This window comes from Anastrepha ludens, chromosome 6 (genome assembly GCF_028408465.1).
Source record: "Anastrepha ludens isolate Willacy chromosome 6, idAnaLude1.1, whole genome shotgun sequence".
In the NCBI taxonomy this organism is placed as follows: domain Eukaryota; kingdom Metazoa; phylum Arthropoda; class Insecta; order Diptera; family Tephritidae; genus Anastrepha; species Anastrepha ludens.
The window spans coordinates 42,619,216-42,639,093 of NC_071502.1; the positions used below are offsets into that span (position 1 = coordinate 42,619,216).

Sequence of the window (19,878 nt, forward strand, 5' to 3'; positions counted from 1 at the left end):
ATGCGAAAATGTATTTTGATTATTTTTTGATTGCTTGATTGCAACTATTGAACAAAAATTGGCCAGGCTCAATGCACGAGTCGTGGAATTGGAGAAATTTAAGTCCAACGTCAAGTCAATTTTCACAGAAGGTCAAGTTAGAAAATTAGAGAATAATGAGAAAAGGCATCAATAGACATGAAACGATATTGCATTCGGCTGGACCTAAAGGATACAACCATTTGTACAATAAAAATTCTGCCTTGCCGAACTTGTCCACTCTATCCAAATGCTGTCGGCTACATCATCCGAAAGCTCAAAATAAGCGAATATACATATGTACAATGGGCCTTCGTGTACAAAGATCGGCACTGTTTCCAAGGGCGCATTGGTTAAACCAAGCGTTGATTTTTTAAGAAAAATTAAGCTTTTGGAAGCAGCGTTTGCTAAGTTCGCATTAAATATTTGAACAAGTGTTTAAAGAAAGATAGTCCCTTATTGAACCGGTGATAAATACTCGTATATGATCAAAAGTCGTTTTTTATTTGTAAATAGTTTTTAATTATAATGGTTTTAAACTTATACTATTTGTATAAATTGAAGACTTATATTATTAGCCATTGACTTCTAATGAGATAGTTGATATTAGATAACTTTTCAGATAACCCCGACTACGCATCTTGCTATGAGTTTGAATATAAAATGCAATAAAACAGGTTTTTCTCTACAGAGTTTTCACTATAACTAAGTCGTTTTGTCTATCGCTTCAATACAGGTTTGACCAAAAAAATTTGTTCGATTAAAATAATAAAGAAAAATTAAATGATTATACACAAGAAAGAATATTACATCTTATATAATGTAAAATAAGAAAAAGGATTGAGGCCCTCATTTGAAATGGTGATTTTTTTGGGGTATTTCTTTAAATGCGTGTAACGAAAAAGATTTTTTATTTTTGTTTGGAATATTTTTTTTCCATTGTTAAAAAATAAAAAACTTTTTTTGCCCATACGAGGTTAGTTCAAAAAGTTGTCAGCCTCAAAAATGGTTTTCCAAATAAAGGCATGTCCCTGACGATACGGATTCCGGGACTCACAGGTGTCTGAAATCAAAAAGACAAAATGATTCTTCTTCAGTATAAATGTTGTTATCGTGTGAACTACGATCTTTAAAAAACCTGAACTTTGACAAAATGGCCGACATTAAAATATGGAAACCCGTTTTTTAACCCTTTTCTTACTTTAAAGGTCCGAAAAACATACTCAAATTTTTTTCCCGAATGATCGTAGTTCACACGATAACGACATCAATTCTACGTCATTTAAATTTTATTTCATCAAAATCGATTCAGTAGAACCGGCTATATCTGCGTCCATCGTCCCTGTGAAGACCATTTTTTGTAGGTCGAAAACTTTTTGAACGAACCTCGTACGGCAAAAAAAAATTATGTGGACCAACAAATAAAATACTGAAAATAAAGCTAAAAAATTGTTTTTAATTTTTTTTTAGTACGGAAACCCGTACTGGATAATTAGGTAAATCTGCATGTGCCTTATCGGCCATTGATCGTGTCAAAAATTATAGAGAAAGAAAGAAAGCAAGTAATAGCAATAAAAGGGCAAAATTATAAAATGCCGAGCGATGTAAAAAATATCGTGAAACTGTAAAAAAAGACATTACAAAATAATGCGTGCATTTATTTTTCAGTCGCATGTTTTATGCATAGTAAGATCGACGCAATGGCCTAAGAGAGACATCAGAGATAATTTTGAAAAATCCGCCGTCCACAGTTCTTCAGAAAGAACCCAGTGAAGTTAATAGCAATAACAAATACGTAATAAAGTCAGAAAGTGAAGATTTTGATATTGTAAATGGTTTCCTGGCAGATGTGAACAAAATTATGCAAGTCTTATTATTGATAAAGCGAATTTTGTACAAGGCAATAAAAGGAGACAATTTAACAAAAATGTAATCATGAGATTCAATTTTATTCAATATAATTAAAAAAAAAAAGCAATTAAATTGCATACATTGGAAACATGCTCGGTATTTGTGTGAGTAATTCGGAAGACTTTGCCGCAAAAACAATTATGCTAAATTACAAAGCTTTAGAGGGCAAACATAGGGTTTCCATTTGCCATTGCCAACTCTTAAACATAATCGGCACTTAATTGCGTGCTGCGTTTTTAAGGCAATATTCGAAGATTTTATCGATAACTTGGGCAAATTGTTTATAAAATCTAATGAATTCAAGAATAACCTGGCATCACCACCATATTCAAATGGAGTTAAGGGTATTTTGGAAAAACTACATACCATGCAAGTCACAGGCTCGCGTATTTATATGAACAATACAAAACCAAATGTATTCGATATAATAAAAATTTTCACGCCTCAAGTCCCGCCGGTGAAAATTACGCCAGCTAACTACGAGTATTATGGAGCTCAGAGGATAAAACTTGGTTGAAAGTAAATGGAAAAACTTGCACAACCATCTGATGCTATGTTCACGCGTTGAGCATTAAAAAGCTTACTGGCTCAAAATAAAAAAAATGTATTCTTTTCGATTTAGAAACATCCAGAAAAATTAAAAATGCTAATGACGACGAAAGCAGTGAATACCGAAAATTAAATTTAAAACATTCAAAAATATTGTAACGCTTTTCAAATTTTAAAATAAAAATAAAATAAAAGAAGTTACAGTTATTTTGTTTGTTAAGTTAAATTGTATGGACTAATAGCATGCGAAATAATTTTCAATGATAACATCGTTTGAGTATTCGCAAAGACTGTATTGTTTTTGTTCGACAATGAGCTATATTTTTACACAAAAATAATGAACATTCAAAGAAAGTATAAAAACAATGTCTCAAAACTAGACAAAATGTTGATGTGCTGTAACTTTTTTTTTTTTTGTTTTGGTTTTTTTTTTAGCTTTGTTTTGGTAAACCTCAGCGTACTCGTTTGCCATTAAATTTATTGGGAGTAGTCCTGCAATAACCATAATGGCGTCTTCGGATACCGTTCGAAACGCGCAACACACTCTGAGGGCACTCAGTCGATACACTGATTTCATACAACTCACATAAGAGCTGCAATTAGTTGCTTCCGCCCATGCTGGAGCTGCATACAGCAAAATCGATGAGACCGTGGTATTAAGTAGTCTCCTGCAGTTTTGCCTAGGGCTTCTAGTGCTCATCATTATGCGCGTCAGTGCTGTTACTGCCTCTGCCGCTTTGCTGCTCTCGTATCATAGGCGATCTCTGAAGTTCAACCTATGGTCGATTATTACGCCCAGGTATTTAATGAACGGCTTCGGTCCTATGGTATTTTCGCCCACAATTATATTTGCTGACTCCATCTTCTTCCTGCTGCTAATGAGCACTGCTCCCGTCTTATGATCCGCAAGAGTTAGACCGTTCTTGCGCAGCCATTCTTTTACCATACCGACAGCCTGGTTGCAGGTTGCTTCAGCTTGGTGGAGTACTTTAGCTACGACCATAACAGCGATATTGTCAGCAAACCCTATAATTTTTTACCTTGGGGGTAAACTGAGACGTAAGACTCCGTCATAATACATAATATTCCACAGCAAAGGGCCTAGGACTGCGCCTTGTGGAACTCCGCCAGTTATTTTACATTCCCTAACACCCGCTTTGGTAGTATAGCGAAGGGTTCTGTCAGTGAAATAACTGACGATAATCCTGCGTATATACGTTGGAACCTGGAAGCAATCAAGTGCCGTCAGGATCTGGTTCCAGTTCGCGGTATTGAAGGCATTCTTTACGTCTAGCGTTGCCATTAGGCAGTACTCCTTGCTACCGTATAACCACCGAGTTCCTTCGATTGCCTTCTGCGCAATGGTTTTAACCGAAGCTACAGCATCTGTGGTTGAGCGAGCCTTGCGGAATCCCAATTGCAAAGATGATAGACCGCCTGCGTCATCAATGGCAGCCTCAAGACGATTAGCGATCAACCGTTCCAGAATTTTACCTGCGGTATCGAGCATGCAAAGGGAGCGGTAGCCTGTAGGATCTTCCGTAGGCTTAGATCCTTTTGGAATCAGCTCCAGTTTCTGTAACTTCCATTGAGCTGGAAAGGTGCCTTCTTTTAAGCATGTGTTGTAGAGATCTACAAAAATGTCGGTATGACTTCGAAATGCCACTTTTAGTGCCTCGTTGGGGACTCCGTCTGGGCCAGGAGCTATTATTTTCGCAGGGTGTATGTATGTATGTCTGTACATATCTATGTGCTTATACCTGAATTATTATCTAAATTAAAACACTCTGTTAACAATACTATCTTAATACCTTCTGTTATCTTTGTAAACTCATTTAGCAGAATTTCATCCAATTAGGCGCTAATTATTTTGGGTACGAAATGTCATGGAATTTTCCCTTTACTCAGCTTGTATTTTTGTAACACTTGCTTTCATTAAACACTTTTTATGATTATTTATCGACTTTTTTGTTTCTTTATTGGCAACTCGTCAACAAGTAACCACTACTGAGCTTTATTGAGCTTTACAAACGGCGATTAATTAGCACGAATTGTCAGAAAGATCACAATAAAGTGCAATTTCATGCGCGCGTGTACGATATAACAACACAGTGTGTATGTGTATATCTGTATGTTTTGTAAACATGCTCGTGCGAGTATGTATGTAGGTACGTATGTGTATAAAATTAAGTATAAAACCTATGGTTAAATATTGATTTTAGCAGATAGACGGAAATTAGCTTGAAAATACTCCCTTAAACAATCAACTCTACCACACGCAAGTCTACAAAGAAACTAAATTTTCTATAACTTTTCAAGTTCGGTGTTGTTTTTTTTTTTTCTCATTTTGACCGTCATTAGTACAGCAGTTTTTCTTTAGCAAGCATTTTAAATGCGCATAAACACACGTGCACATGCCTTTGAGGCAGAGTCATTAAATGGAAATCATTTGTATGGTAGATTATCGATAGCGCGTATTTGAGTGTACTCAAATATTAGTACGAGTGGTGTTGGTATTGGTATGAAAAATCTGTTGATATTTTCACATCCATTGATTTTTTGTTTTGAATGATGTATTTTTGCTGCAAAAATGTACTCCTCTAATTATAAAGAAACATCTACACTTCTTGCATTCCGCAAAAAGAACACTTTTCGCTTTCATAGAAAAATTTTTATTAGTAATATACAAAAATACATTTGCGTGCATCATATGTACCATATGTGTACGATATTTATATGTGATCGCATATTTATACTGTATTTAGGTAGTGCGTACAGTGACTCCAAAGAATTAACGGAACTGTTTTAAATAAAATAGATAATTTTAGCAGCGTATCTCTCGTTGAAGACACCAGAAACATTTCGCTTGATGCTATCGGACTTTCTCTACGAGTATGAGATTAAGCTTCATCGATGGTGCATGAGGTCGCGTCCGTTTTTGAATATTAAAAAATGTTTTCAAATACCATTTCCGAGGCATCACTACATTTTTAACACATCCTACGCTATTTCTATGATTATAATTTACTTCAATCTGTTACACAGTTTAAGGATCTTGGAGTTTTCGTCGATACAAAATTTTCCTTCAGTGGTCATATTCATTTTCTTCTTTCAACGTCGAGCTCGGTTCTAGGCTTCATGCGTCACAATACATCCGAATTTTCTAATCCGTATACATACCTATAAAGGCCGGCCGCCGTAGGCGATTGGGTTGGTGCGTGACTACCATTCGGAATTCACAGAGAGAACGTAGGTTCGAATCTCGGTGAAACACCAAAGTGAAGAACAAGTTTTTTCTAATAGCGGTCGCCCCTCGGCAGGCAATGGCAAACCTCGCAGTGTATTTCTGCCATGAAAAAGCTCCTCATAAAAATATCTGTCGTTCGGAGTCGGCTTGAAACTGTAGATCCCTCCATTTGTGGAACAACATCAAGACGCACACCAAAAATAGGAGGAGGAGCTCGGCAAAACACCCAAAACGGGTGTACGTGCCAATTATATATACATATATATATATACCCATAAAGTGCTTTGTACGGCTCTTGTTCGTTCCCACTTAGAGTACGCTGTTATCATGTGGAGACCTTACGACCAACTTTCAAGAAATTCAATAGAGCGCATTCAAAAAATATTTCTTAAGCAGGGAGTACGTTCCCTATGATTTGAGGCACCTGTTCTATCCTATAATTCTGGGCTAAAGTTAGTTAGTTTAAAATCTCTAGAAAAAAGAAGAGCAGTTCTTTCACTTTCATATATTTTCAGTGTTATTAATGGCATCGCCGACTATCCAGTTCCACAGGGTGGGCCATATAGCGTTTGCTTTTTGAGCCACCTATTTTTTTGAGAATGGTAACACAAATGACATGTCAAATGTGTTCATAATTTACTTAAAGGCTTGACATTTACGAAGTGGGACGCTATACGCTTGAACAAAATTAGGAAATATTGAATACCTATTTCCAAAGTGGCGAGTCTTCTTCTTCTTTTCTGATTTTCACATCGGTGGCTACGTTAATAAGCAAAATTGTCGGATTTGGGGCTCAGAAAATCCACACGTTACTGTAGAGAAGCAAATGCATCCACAACGAGTCACTGTTTGGTGTGGTTTTTGGTCTGGCGGCGTCATCGGGCCATTTTTTTTTTTCGAAAATGAGTGAGGAGGACAAAATTGAAGAGGATGACATGGACGACATTTGGTTTCAACAAGACGGTGCAACTTGTCACACTGCCAAAGTTACACTCGAACTTTAGGCTAACTTGAAAACCGAATAAACAGCCGAAATTCCGATATCAATTGGCCGCCTCGGAGCTGTGATTTAAGCGCGTTGGACTATTTTTTGTGGGGAGCCGTTAAGGACAAATGCTATGCGAACCATCCAGAGACGATTAGTGCTTTAAAACACGAAATCGAAGTTGCCATTCATGAAATTGGAGCCCAAACAATCGAAAATGTGCTTGAAAATTGGGTTGATCCAATGGCCTACTGTAAAGTCCGTCGTGGCAGTCATTTGAACGATATTATTTTATATTCATAAATGACAATGTTCAATCTTCTAAATAAAATAAAAAGTTTAAAAAAATATTGATAAATTTTTTTTATAGTCGATTCAAAAAGCAAATTTTACATGGCCCACCCTGTACTTGAGCTTTAATGTTTCACAAAAAAGTCTTCGCAATTTTTACCCTTTTTATGGCGAAAACTAAAGACTATTGCTCGCGCACTTCCAAACTATAATTCGCTTTACAATCCCAGCCTACTTGATTATGCGCTGTCTAGAAATTTTAAGTTGTATTGCTAAATATTGTATTAATATTAACTGCTAATATTTTAGTTGCCCAATTTGGCTTGTATATCTTTACATTTTTGTCTAGTCTGTAAGGTTATTTGTACTGTAGATTATTAAAAAACAAAAGACAAAAAAAATGAATCAGTTAATAAAATAAAAATAATTAATTAATTAATAGTAAAATTACGATCTATATAGACCTAACATCGTAAGTTTTATACGTTTAAAGATAATTTTGTATATAATTTATAACTTACAATTTTTGACTATTTTTCAACTTTCATGATCAAAACATTTACTACTCTTAAAATTATAAATTTGGCATATTTATTTAAAAGCAGTTTATATATAATTTTTATCAATTTGACCCTTTTCTTCTACTTTCATGTTAAAAATGTATATATTTTTTTATGAAAACCTCAAAACTGGTTTATAAACTTTCAAAGTGGTTTATATAAAAAACTAGTACAAAGTAAGGGATTTTCCCCATTAACTCTTTCAGCTGCATTTTTGTTTTTTTTTATAATTTCAATCACATATTTGTTATGTTTTTCCGCGGCTTGGGGTACACTTTTTAAGCAGCAGCCCCACAAGAATAGCAACAGTCGTTTGACCGATCATATAACAGTGAGTGTTATTGGACATATTCAGGAACGCTCAGAGCAAAGTTTCTATCACATTTTTTAATGCCAAAGTGAAAAGGTTGATCAAACCATTTGTTTACATACACATTTTTGTAATCTTCAATACTGTTCACTCCAATCCGTATTCGTCATCAACGATGAAAAATTCATCAGATATAATAAGTCACAGTTGGCACAATTTTTAATCACTATTGATTTATTAAACTTCATGTAAATGCCCATCATAAATAAATGAAAATCGTACAATTATATTTTTTCGCTTTATTTTCTTAAACTTTCATAATACTTCAAATACTTCAGTGACTCTCCAACGCTGAAAGCACGCGCGCACTTTTAAACCTCATAATTTTAAGTTTTTCTCTCATGCTCTCAATGCTGCAGCTCTAGCATAATTTATTTCACTCTTGCATATACATATGTACATTTTTTGAATATATAGTAAATAAAAAGGGTCAAGTGATCTTTTTTTCACCAATTCATATGCGCGAGTTCGATGTCTCTTTACAATAAGACGCGCTTGGTGGATATCAAACATTGATTTACACGAGCGATGCAATCAATATTAACAAGCACAAGAAATGTCTGGGATAGCCTAAGAGTGGAACCCTCAGGCGCAGAAGACGACACAAAGTTCCTTGAGACGGCAATTCGTGTGATATACAGGCCGCTACAAAACGATAGCACCTCAACATGTTGACCAGTTTTGACTATTTTTCTTTGTTTTGTTTTTGGAATGTTCAAATGTCAAACAAAAATTGCCGTGCATTTGTTATATGAAGCAAATGCACAACACCGCCAGGAAAAAAATTGCCAAAAATCAATGGTATTTTTTAGCAGCTTGAAGCTTGCACTTTATTGTACTAAAATTAAATGAACTATTGCATACCAAAAATCTTCCCAGAAATTCTAAGTAATGCTAGATTTACCATTACTTTGAATATATCTATTTCTACCAAAACCAGTCAAAATTTCGCTTGTGTTTAAAAGAAGTGCTTAGCGAGCTTTCAAGGTTTTAATTATCTTTAAAAGTGACAAAAAAAGTTGAATAATATTCATTGTAATACATAAATAGATTTATGCACATTATCCGTTAATAGTAACAATAATAATAATAATAATAATAATAATAATACATTGCAAACTCGATTTTCCAAATACGCTGAAGGTGTCATTCGTTTCATTAATTTTGGCATTTTCAGAACCTGGTGATAACTAGAAAGAATGAGTGAAGCAAAGGGCCGCCACACGCCCTGCATCAGAATAATGGTTTTCCCTCATTCATATCTTTTGTCCCGAAAAAAATTTGCAATACAATCATTTCATGCGCTGCCCCAATGCATTTTCATCACATAGAAACTTGCACCAGTAATTGTCACTGGCACTGGTATACGTGTGAATTACAAACAATATATTTGTTACGAATATATAAAAAATTATATAAAGTTCATAAAATTGAATTCTTTAGTATAGCTACAAAAGTCATTATATCATTGCGGAAAAAATGTTATTGGCAATAAGTTTCCGCTCTCGTAAAAGAGGTGTCGGTGCTGGTACTATTATTTGTGTTCTCTCTAGTAATATACTGGTGATTTGATCGCAGTAGTTGACATTCGTTTGAAGCGTAAAGATCCTTTTTTATCTGATGCCAAAAATATCTACGTTCGTTCCGAAAAAGCAGCATTTGCGGGAAGTCTTGCTTCATTATTACTTTTTAAAGAAAAGTGCAGCTAATTGATCAATATTAACGGTAATCCGCTCCATCAAATACAAAACTTGTAAAGAGTGGTTTCGACTCTTCCAAAGAGGCCATTTCGACGTGAGTGATAAAGATCGCGAAGGGGCACCGAAAAAATTCGATCATACTCAACTACAACAATTATTCGATGAATACGCATATCGAACCCGTAATGATATGTCTAAAGAGTTAGATGTTGACAGATCAACCGTCGGTAAACGTTTGCACTTGATGGGAATGGTCCAGAAAGCAGGTAACTGGGTGTCACATCAATTGAAGGAGAGCGATAACGAGAGACGTTTGGTGACGTGTGAGTAGCTTCTTGAACGGCAGAAAAGAAAAGGTTTTCTGCATCGCATCGTCGCTGCCGATGAAAAATTGATCTATTATGATAACCCTAAGCGTCGAAAAAGTTGGAGCCTGCCAGGTGAACTAAATCCATCGACAGGAAAAAAACAAAATATTCCTACTTCAAAAGTTATGTTGTGCATCTGGTGGGATCAGAAGGATGTCATCTATTATGAACTCCTTAAACTATCTGAAACCATCACAAGCGATCGTTACCAACTGCAGCAAATGCACTTGAATCGAGCTCTCAAAGAAAAGCGACCGGAATGGGACGGTAGACATGACAAACTGATTTTGCTGCATGACAACGCCAGGCCACATGTTTTTCTAAATGGGTCCAGAAGTATTTAGAGAGACTGGATTGGGAAATCTTGCCCCACCCGCCGTATTCCCCAGACATTGCATCTTCGGTTTACCATCTGTTCCGATCAATGTAATCAGCCCTTATTGGGGAGTGGTTCACTTCTTACGAGAGCATCGCAAACTGGCTCAATGAATGGATCAAGTCAAAAGAACTTGAATTTTTCGTCAGAGGAATCCGTATACTGCTTACTACTTCTCATAATATCATGTATTATTTAATTTTTTAAATAATTCGTAATTTTGGCTAAGAAATGACGGAAACTTATTCCCATACCCAATACATGCAGCAAGAATTTGGAATTTAAATTGCAAGACCAGTCATTTTGGCTAGTCTGGTAAGTCTAGTGTTGAAAACTGTGTGGTTGTAATGAATAGTTTGGGGAATTTTTCTAATTTTTGCATGTATTGTCCAATATAAAGTTTGAAATTTGAATTTATATGGTTTTTATCAGACAGCTCGAAAAACCATTAACATTAAAAAAAGGTCCAAACTGGTCAAACTCGTGATGTGCTGTTTCTGACCGACAATTATTTTCTAGTACTTTAAATAAAAAAAGATAAGTATTCGCAATTTTAATTTTTTTTTTGATGGGCATCACAAGTGTGAGAATTTCATGATTATTTGCATGGAGTCTCATGCCATGTGTATCTTATTGCAGCCACTCGCACATTTTTCTTGACTGATGTTTACCCATTATGAATGCCAAATTTGAAAGAAAAGATGTTTATAAGACTTATAAATGCTGAATTCCAATCAATGCTTGTGCATGCATACATACATACATATGTGCAAATATATTTAATGCCTGCATTAGAATGCTAATCAAAGTGCCTACGCGCAGCAATTAAAGTACACTCATCCGCGTCATGTGCTTTTTATAAGGCCAAACATTATTTGCCGATAAGCATCACATTTTTTTTATGAGTACTCATTAACTACATACATATGTACAATATATACGTATATACTTATATGTGGACAGGAACAAAAATACGCACATTCATATCGTTTTCCAATGTGTGTAAATGTGTGTATGTATGTACTACAGAGTATGTGTGCTCGCCATTTCTGTGTAATTAGCTAGGCAAAATGTACTCGGATGTCACGTGTGATAATCCATCATATTTAAGACACTAAGTATAATTTGATTACCATACGCGTTCAATAGTTCCCATACACAGTCAAATCCAAAACTTAGTAATCACATTTCATAATTGCGTTTTGTTTACTTCAATAATTTGTAATCAATCGCCTGATAAATAATAAATATTTTTTCTATTCAATTCTATGTAGTTATGTATATGTATATATGTATATGTTTTTTTTTTGCTTACAGTTGAGGATGCAAAAAAGTATGCCATAAAACTACGTCAGAAATCGTTGATTGCCAGCGATACAACTGACGCCTCATCGTCGGCCTCTACATTGTGGTCGAACACAGCGTCACCCTTTATACCGAGTAGCAATGGCGTTAATTGCAACGACATCAATAGTAATGAACGCGATTCTAGTATGACCATATTGACCAGGGACGATGTGATACTCGCCCAGAAGGGACTGCCGCCACAACAGTATGACGCATTCGTGTTGTTCGCCGATGCGGATATAGAACAAGCCGCCGAAATACAAACCAAATTCGAGGAGAATGAAAAGTATAATTTCAAGGTATGAATATATTATATGTATGTGTGTATGTATGTCTGTATATATACATACATGCATATGTAATAAGTAATTGTTTGCCAAAAATATTATTGTAATTTCTTTGATCATTTGTAATACCATCACTTCTCCCTTTTTGTGCTCCCTACAGTTGTGCTTTAAAAATCGTGATCTACTCGGTGGTGTGCCGTTCACGCATGTTGCATTAACGCAACTGATCGAGGAGCGCTGCCGCTATTTACTTGTGATCTTAACAAAAGAATTTCTCGATAGTCCAGAGAACCAATTCTTGATGAACTACACACATGCGCTGCAAATACGTGAGTACATACCTACATACATTTTGGGTATTTTATATAAAAGAGGAAAAATGTAACTTTTTTTTTATTTTTTTTTTTTTTTTCAGAGAATAATACGCGCAAAATCATACCGCTCATCTATGAGGATTCAGTTATTATACCACGTGCCTTAAAAATATACACACACCTCAAATACAATCCGGTACCTACGACGCTATTCGACTTTTGGGCGCGTCTTGGTGATTCAATACGACGCTCATATAATGCAGTAGACCCATCGCCATTTGGCCTAAATGAAGTTGACAAGTAAGCAAGCATAATTTTATTGACTAATAGTCCATTTCCACTAAGTTAACGGAGCTAAGAGCTCTACGAAATTTCATATATATCAAACGTTTCCACCTTATTAGAATTAACTCAGGGAATTTGATTTTTGTTAACATTTTTTTTGTTTGACGCTTCCGAATAGATTGTTTTTTATAAAGAGCTTTTTCATGGCAGAAATTCACTCGGAGGTTTGCCTGCCAAAGAGCGGCCGCTATTAGAAAAAAAACTTTCTATCAATTGGCGTATCGTGCACGGAGATTCGAAACTACGCACCAATCCATTCGCCTACGGCAGCCACCATACTTGCAAGCGCCAAAACGAACTTTGAATGAAATGAACTTAACCACTTGTTGTGAGCTAAGTTCATAAAAATTGATACTCAGGGATTTTTGAAAAATTTACCACACACAAAAATGTTTCTTCGAACTTGTGCAGTTTCGAATAGTGATCACGCACCGACCCATTCGCCTACAACGGCCACGAAATTATTTATTTCAGCTAAAAAATAGAAGAATAAATAGTTGTCTTTACAAAAATTAAACTCACAAAACTTTTTAAGTGATCTTACAGGCTAGCAAAGTAGAGTTAACTCCATTCTAAAAGAGAGTTAGTGACTTTTGATGCAACAAAAAGTGCATCGACACTTAAATGAGAGATTAAACAAAAGTTCTGCCTAAACTGCAGTTAAGGCTCGTTGAAAATACCTCGACATTAAGGTTTGTTGTAACAAATAGTAGTATAATATATGTGATTTTTTAGAGCTATAGGAAAGTTTTCCAAAAAAACATACGTAAAATTCAGGAAATTGCATGAACTTTTTGTTTAAATCGATAGTACAGTCCATATAATTTAATGTTTAAAGATTATTTCATGCAAATGTTGACCGCGACTGCGCTTCAAATGGTCCATCCGCTTAGTCCAATTTTGGCATACTCTTTCCAATGTTTCGGCCGGTATCTCACATATAAATGCTTTAATGTTGTCTTCCAATGCGTTAATTGAAGCAGGCTTGTCTGAGTAGTCATGAGCTTTAACATATCCCCACAAAAAATAATCTAAAGGCTTTGTATCGCACGATCTGCGTGGCCAATTGACAAGTCCCGAACGTGAAATAAAATGTTCACCGAACTCGCCTCTCAACAAGTCCCTTTTTACGTGTGCTGTGTGGCATGTGGCACCGTCTTGCTGAAACCACATGTCATGCAAGTCAACCTCTTGCATTTTGGGCAAAAAATAGTTGGATTTCATTTCACGGTAGCGCTCACCATTCACAGTTACGTTACGATTCGCAGCATCTTTGAAGAAGTACGGTCCAATGATACCTCTAGCCCATAAACCGCACCAAACTGTGACCTTTTCTGGATACACTGGTAGCTCTTGCAATTCTTCTGGCTGATCTTCACTCCAAAATCGACAATTCTGCTTATTTACGTACCCATTGATCCAAAAATGAGCTTCGTCGCTGAACACAATTTTTCTTTAAAAAAATGGATCTTACACTTTCTTAACAGAACACGCATTTTTATAATAAAATTCAATGATTTGCAAGCGTTGTTCGTTTGTAAGATGATTCATGGTTAAATTATAGACTAAACTGAAGATGTTTGTCAGTGAAACAAAATACGAAACGTGCGTCTCAGCTGTTTAAACCAACTGTTTAAAAAGATAATATCTAAAAAATCACCCTTTATAAGTAACATACCCCATACATTTTCGTTGCATTATGAAAGTCGACGATTTCTTTCAATTATTTAGGCTTGATCAATAGAAACGCGCTACTTCAATAGATTTGACCCAGAGCGCTCGTGACGAGATGAGTTAGGTGTACATAATTAATTGACAGAGCAACAGTTGCCACATACTCATGAACAAGTCTGGCATAATACAACTTAAATCTACCGCACCATTCCAATTGTAGTTAGGCCAGAGTAGGCCGATTTCCCGTGTGACATCACGCTATTATATGTTTGTAGATGTTTGACGGAGTGTCTTGTATCTGGTTCCTTGAGATCAGACTGCTCTATTGCTTTGTGTAGAATTTTCAGCTGGTGGCATTCAATAATCGTCACGTCAATCGCATTCCTTTCTCCCTTAATCTTAAGCGTAAAACTCTTACCATGGAAACCCCGAAGCGCGTCCTTTTCTATCTAACTATCCGACTCATAAAGCTAAATCATAATACAATCAGTTTATGTATGCCTAAAGCTGTATATCCTTGAATGCGTTGAATGCCGTTCGGGGCCTGGCTATATTCTGTCCACTCCGATAACTATCAAATGTAACGGTTTAATGCATTTGGCGTGGCTATACGTAGCTCGGCTTCCAACAGATATCCTTCCTATTGTGGCCACTGCGGTAGCATTCTAGCAAAAACTACTGGTGATAGCTCCTTAACTGGAAGCATGAAAGTTTCACTGTGTAGCTGATGTTCATTAATACTCATCAGGTCTAGCGCCATCATATCAGTATGATTAAAAAGCGTACAGTAGCCAAGGGACCTTCGAGGGCTAGAAAGCTGCAGTCTTATGCGAAAATTATGAAAAGCGATATATTAAACTCGTTGGGACCCATTGAATTGAATATAATTAAGAAAACATCCGAATATCATTTGTTATATAATTATTATGAAAGAAGCTATTTCAACTTTTTAACTTAAAAAAAAGATGCCATAAAATAATCACTTCTTGACAAATCAACTCATCTAACACCTCTCTATTTATATTATATTTCTGTCTTATAGATACATATTTAAAGAATAATTTCTGAAATTTTCAAAAAAAAAATTAAAACTCCTCCATAGTGACGTCATTTCCGGTGACCCCTCGAAAAAAAGGTGCGTCCGCGTTGTCAGCATAACTCCTGGCAGGAGCATCTAAAATGAAAAAACAAAAATAAGTGTTTTAGTTAAGACTATAAACTCGTGCTTGAGCAAAGGAAAGAAAAAGAGTAAAAATTGGAATTTTGGCAGACATTTTACCAAAACAATGAAAATTTCGGTCAAATTTGCTTGACATTTGGTTTTTTTTTTAAATAGTTGTAATTGGAAAAAAATCCTTCGTCCAAGCACGAGTAAATTGTATCTCGAACACCTGTGTAAAATTTCATCAAGATCGGTTGAGTAGTTTTCGACAAAATTTGACAACCGACTTTGAAAACAGGGTTCCGAGAAAAACGCATTTAAAGTTTTGAGTAACAATAAAAGTGGCTTGGAGCGCACACCTTCCAAAGGCTGTATCTCTGAAACTATTATTCGGATCGACTTTAGGATAATATTTTTGAGATGTTGTAGAAATTAATAAGCCAAAAAAATCGATTTTTTGAACCCACGACACCCATGTAACCCCTTAATCCTCCGTTCCCTGACAATCTACGTTACTGGAATAATCCATGTTGTTGTAATTGTTGTAGCAGCATAAACATTCCCCGTACATATACAGGCAATGCTGTTGAAGCGACATTCCTTGGCCGAATATGAATCCTGGTAGTTCTGGTTACGTAGAACTGACTGTTGTGGGAACGGAATAACCCATATTTTTAACCGGTGGTCGTTTGTCCCTCAGTCATATCGCCTTAATTTATAATTGTTGTTTTAAAATCATAAAGCATGCCCAAAATAAATGCATGACAGCGCTTTTTCCCCTCATTCGTCTCAGTACTTTTTTCTGCAAAACACTCAGCACCTAAGCGTCTTTTGCGATATTTTCATTCACTGATTTAGTTAAAAATTCATATCCGAAAAATTAAGTAAAAATATTTGATAAATTATTACACAATACCTGAAAATAGATCGGCAGAAGAGAAAATAACTATAATACCTAAATTATAGTTTGCTTCATCGAAAGCCCACAAATTTATCAGGAATATTTTGATTTCCAAAAAAATGTTTATAGAATTAAAGTAAATTTATTGTCTTTCCATCTAATAAACTTAACGAGAAATATTGTAGTAATACTCGCTGCACTCAAACTTGCAGTATAAAAGCACACATGCATATGTACACATTTATATGCAATTATAAAGGGTGTTTTTTTTAGAGGTTAGGTTTTCAAGTTGTCACTACTTTTTTCGTAGATGGTCTTTTTGGCAGCTGTCACTTGATTTATGCTCAGTTTGGTTTGCCATTTCATAATGAATAGACTTACACCTGAACAACGCTTGCAAATCGTGCAAATTTATTACGAAAATAATGGTTCGGTTCGCGCGACGCATCGCGCGCTGCGTCCAATATTCGGTCGACATAATCGTCCATCAGAGTCACTAATTGGATTAACCATGGATCGGTTTCGCACCACGTTTGCTCTAGTGGATAATACGCATCCTCAGAGACGTCGTACAGTGCGCACCGAAGACGCTATTGCTGCTGTGGAGCAGAGTATCGAAGAAGACCCGAATGAGTCCATCCGCCATCGCGCGCAGCAATTGGAGATGTGCCCATCGACTTTATGGAAGATTTTGCGGAAGGATCTTGGTTTGCGGGCTTACAAAATCCAACTCGTGCAAGAATTGAAGCCGAACGACCATCAAGCGCGTCGCACATTCGGTGAATGGGCCCAAAACGAGATGGCCACCGATCCCGATTTTCACAAGAAAATTTTGTTCAGCGATGAAGCTCACTTTTGGTTGAATGGGTATGTCAATAAGCAAAATTGTCGCATTTGGAGTGAACATAAGCCACAAGCCATTGCTGAGACGCCGTTACATCCTCAAAAAGTCACTGTTTGGTGTGCTCTATGGGCAGAGGGAATCATTGGTCCATATTTCTTTAAAAATGAAGCCGGCCATAATGCTACAGTCAATGGAGAGCGCTATAGAGCCATGATTAATGACTTTTTCGTGCCTGAATTGGACGATGTTGATGTGGACGACCTTTGGTTCCAACAAGACGGCGCTACATGCCATACAGCCAACGCAACAATCGATTTATTGAAGGAAACTTTTGGTGAGCGCATTATCTCGCGCCGTGGACCTGTGGCGTGACCTCCAAGATCGTGCGATATAACTCCGCTGGACTATTTCTTGTGGGGCTATGTGAAGTCGCTTGTCTACGCAGATAAGCCCGAGTCGATTGACGTCTTGGAAGAGAATATTCGGCGCGTTATTGCTGACATACGGCCCCAATTGCTGCAAAAGGTGGTCGAAAATTAGGCCTCTCGGCTGGAATTTATTCGAGCCAGCCGCGGCGGCCACTTGCCCGAAATCTTTTTTAAAACATAATGGCAAACCCTTATCTTTATAATAAAGCTAAATCCTTGGCCATAACATTAAATTATATACGTTTTATTTCATCTTGAAAACCTAACCTCTAAAAAAAACACCCTTTACTAACCACCTAATCACTCACTCAATGAAAATAGCTTTCGTTATCATTTATTGATTTATACAATATTTCTTTCTTTCACAGCGTACCCGCCAGTCGACAACTATCTAATGACACGAGCTACTCAAGCTTACCGAGCCCGCGCACAACTGCAACCACACCCACCTCGCCCACTTCACCAATACCGAGCATTAATATCAATGGGCATGCTTATACGCCCGAAGAGGAGAAGGAGGATGTATTTCAACAGAAGGAGCAACGTAATCATTTTACCAAGCGTTCATCATTGCGCCATCACAACAGTTTATACAGTCACAATCACAACAACAATCGCATTAGTCAACTAACCAACGGTCATGGGCTGCGAAATGCGCACTCCACCAGTCAGTTAAATGCTAGCATTACCGTTAATAATACCATCAGCATGAACGATCTCAGCATAAATGGTGAGGCAAAGAAGAAGAAGAAGAAACCTATCAAAGCTGTGCTCAAGCGGGTTTTTAGCCGCAGTAGTCCGAAACTGCAAGAAACGGCAGAATAGTATTTCGTATTTTGTTTTTTGTTTTTGTAATTTGTAATTGTACACTATTTTTAAAATCATATTTATAAATACTATTTAATATTTTTGTTGCAAAACCAATGAATATCATAACTATGTATATTGCAAGTGGATAAGAAAGTTGTAAAGTTAGGTCTATTATATTGTATTGTATATTATTTATTAATTGATTTATGCGAATGTTGTTGTTGTATGCAAAATCAAAAAAACTTAAACCTCACAACCGTACATACATATGTAGTTCTTTACACGCTTTCAGCTCCTTCCACGCACACGCGCGCAGTCTGAGTCGTATACTTACAACTTACAATGTTTATGTATGTAGTGGTGCGTTTATTTATAATAAATTTTTGTTTTTTGTTCTGCTTGTAAACGATATATACATATACATATTTACTGTTACTAAAGTCAATTTTCGCTAGCAGCTATTTTCCATAAGATGTTTAAAATATGTTAATTATATTTAAGCTTTTCAGTGCTCACTACATAATTCCTTAGCAATTTTTGCATTTTTCTTCTGCACTTATAAATGCTCATGCACATAACGTACATATGTACATACATACTTACACACCATCACCATTCAGCGATCAGTTTTGCACGCATACGCATGTACATAAGTATGTGCATACATATCTGATACTTGAATTTATGAAAAACTGCAAATCTACTTGCACAAATCCGCGTCATTACAATGACTATTTTAACTGTTAAATTAACTGTTTGGATAATGCAAATATGTTAGCAAGCCATAAAGTGCTTTATAAATCAATTATTAAGAGTTAAATATATTATATATGTATATGTATAAATATTCATGAGGAATATACTATTTTAAGACAACGAATAAAGACAATATGCAAACTTAACGAAAAAACCCATGTCATTCTTAATATATTCAATTATGATTCATTTAAAATTTAGTACGTAGTAAACAATGCATTCGATTGTTGTGCACAATGCGGGGAAAAAATCTATAATTGCTGTGGGCAAAACGATTTTATGAATGAAATGTTCGAAAGGCACTAAGCTATAGTCGAGCTTTGGCTGAGAGAAAATTCGGCTTTTTGAATACAATGGATTATTAGCGCACAATATACATACATACACCCCGTTGCATAATTATAAAGAAACAATAATTTCACTCATATTTTTTATTGCGTCTTAGAGAAATCATTTTTACATGCACTGTTTGAACCAGAGTGTTGAGAGAAACAAGTTCAAATAGCAAACAACAAAAACAACATCATTTGTATAAGGCCAGAAGAGTATGGGTAAATACAACTGTTGCGAAATTATAAACGCACTTTGTGGAGTCGTTTAAACTATTTTTTATTTAGCTCTCCATTATTGTCAGT

The 19,878-nt window shown here is 36.0% G+C and overlaps 1 protein-coding gene across 2 annotated transcripts in view; it reads left to right on the top strand.

The window, feature by feature from the left end:
• LOC128868804 (myeloid differentiation primary response protein MyD88-like) overlaps positions 1-19,168 on the top strand; it is a 77,280-nt gene extending 58,112 nt beyond the window's left edge. For both annotated transcript variants that reach the window (XM_054111328.1, XM_054111329.1), the window contains exons 3-6: positions 11,693-12,021; positions 12,170-12,338; positions 12,425-12,623; positions 18,046-19,168. In XM_054111328.1, coding sequence (XP_053967303.1) covers positions 11,693-12,021; positions 12,170-12,338; positions 12,425-12,623; positions 18,046-18,502 — 1,154 coding nt within the window. In that variant the 3' untranslated portion in view covers positions 18,503-19,168. The remainder of the gene's footprint in view (positions 1-11,692; positions 12,022-12,169; positions 12,339-12,424; positions 12,624-18,045) is intronic.
• Positions 19,169-19,878: the final 710 nt, after the last annotated feature.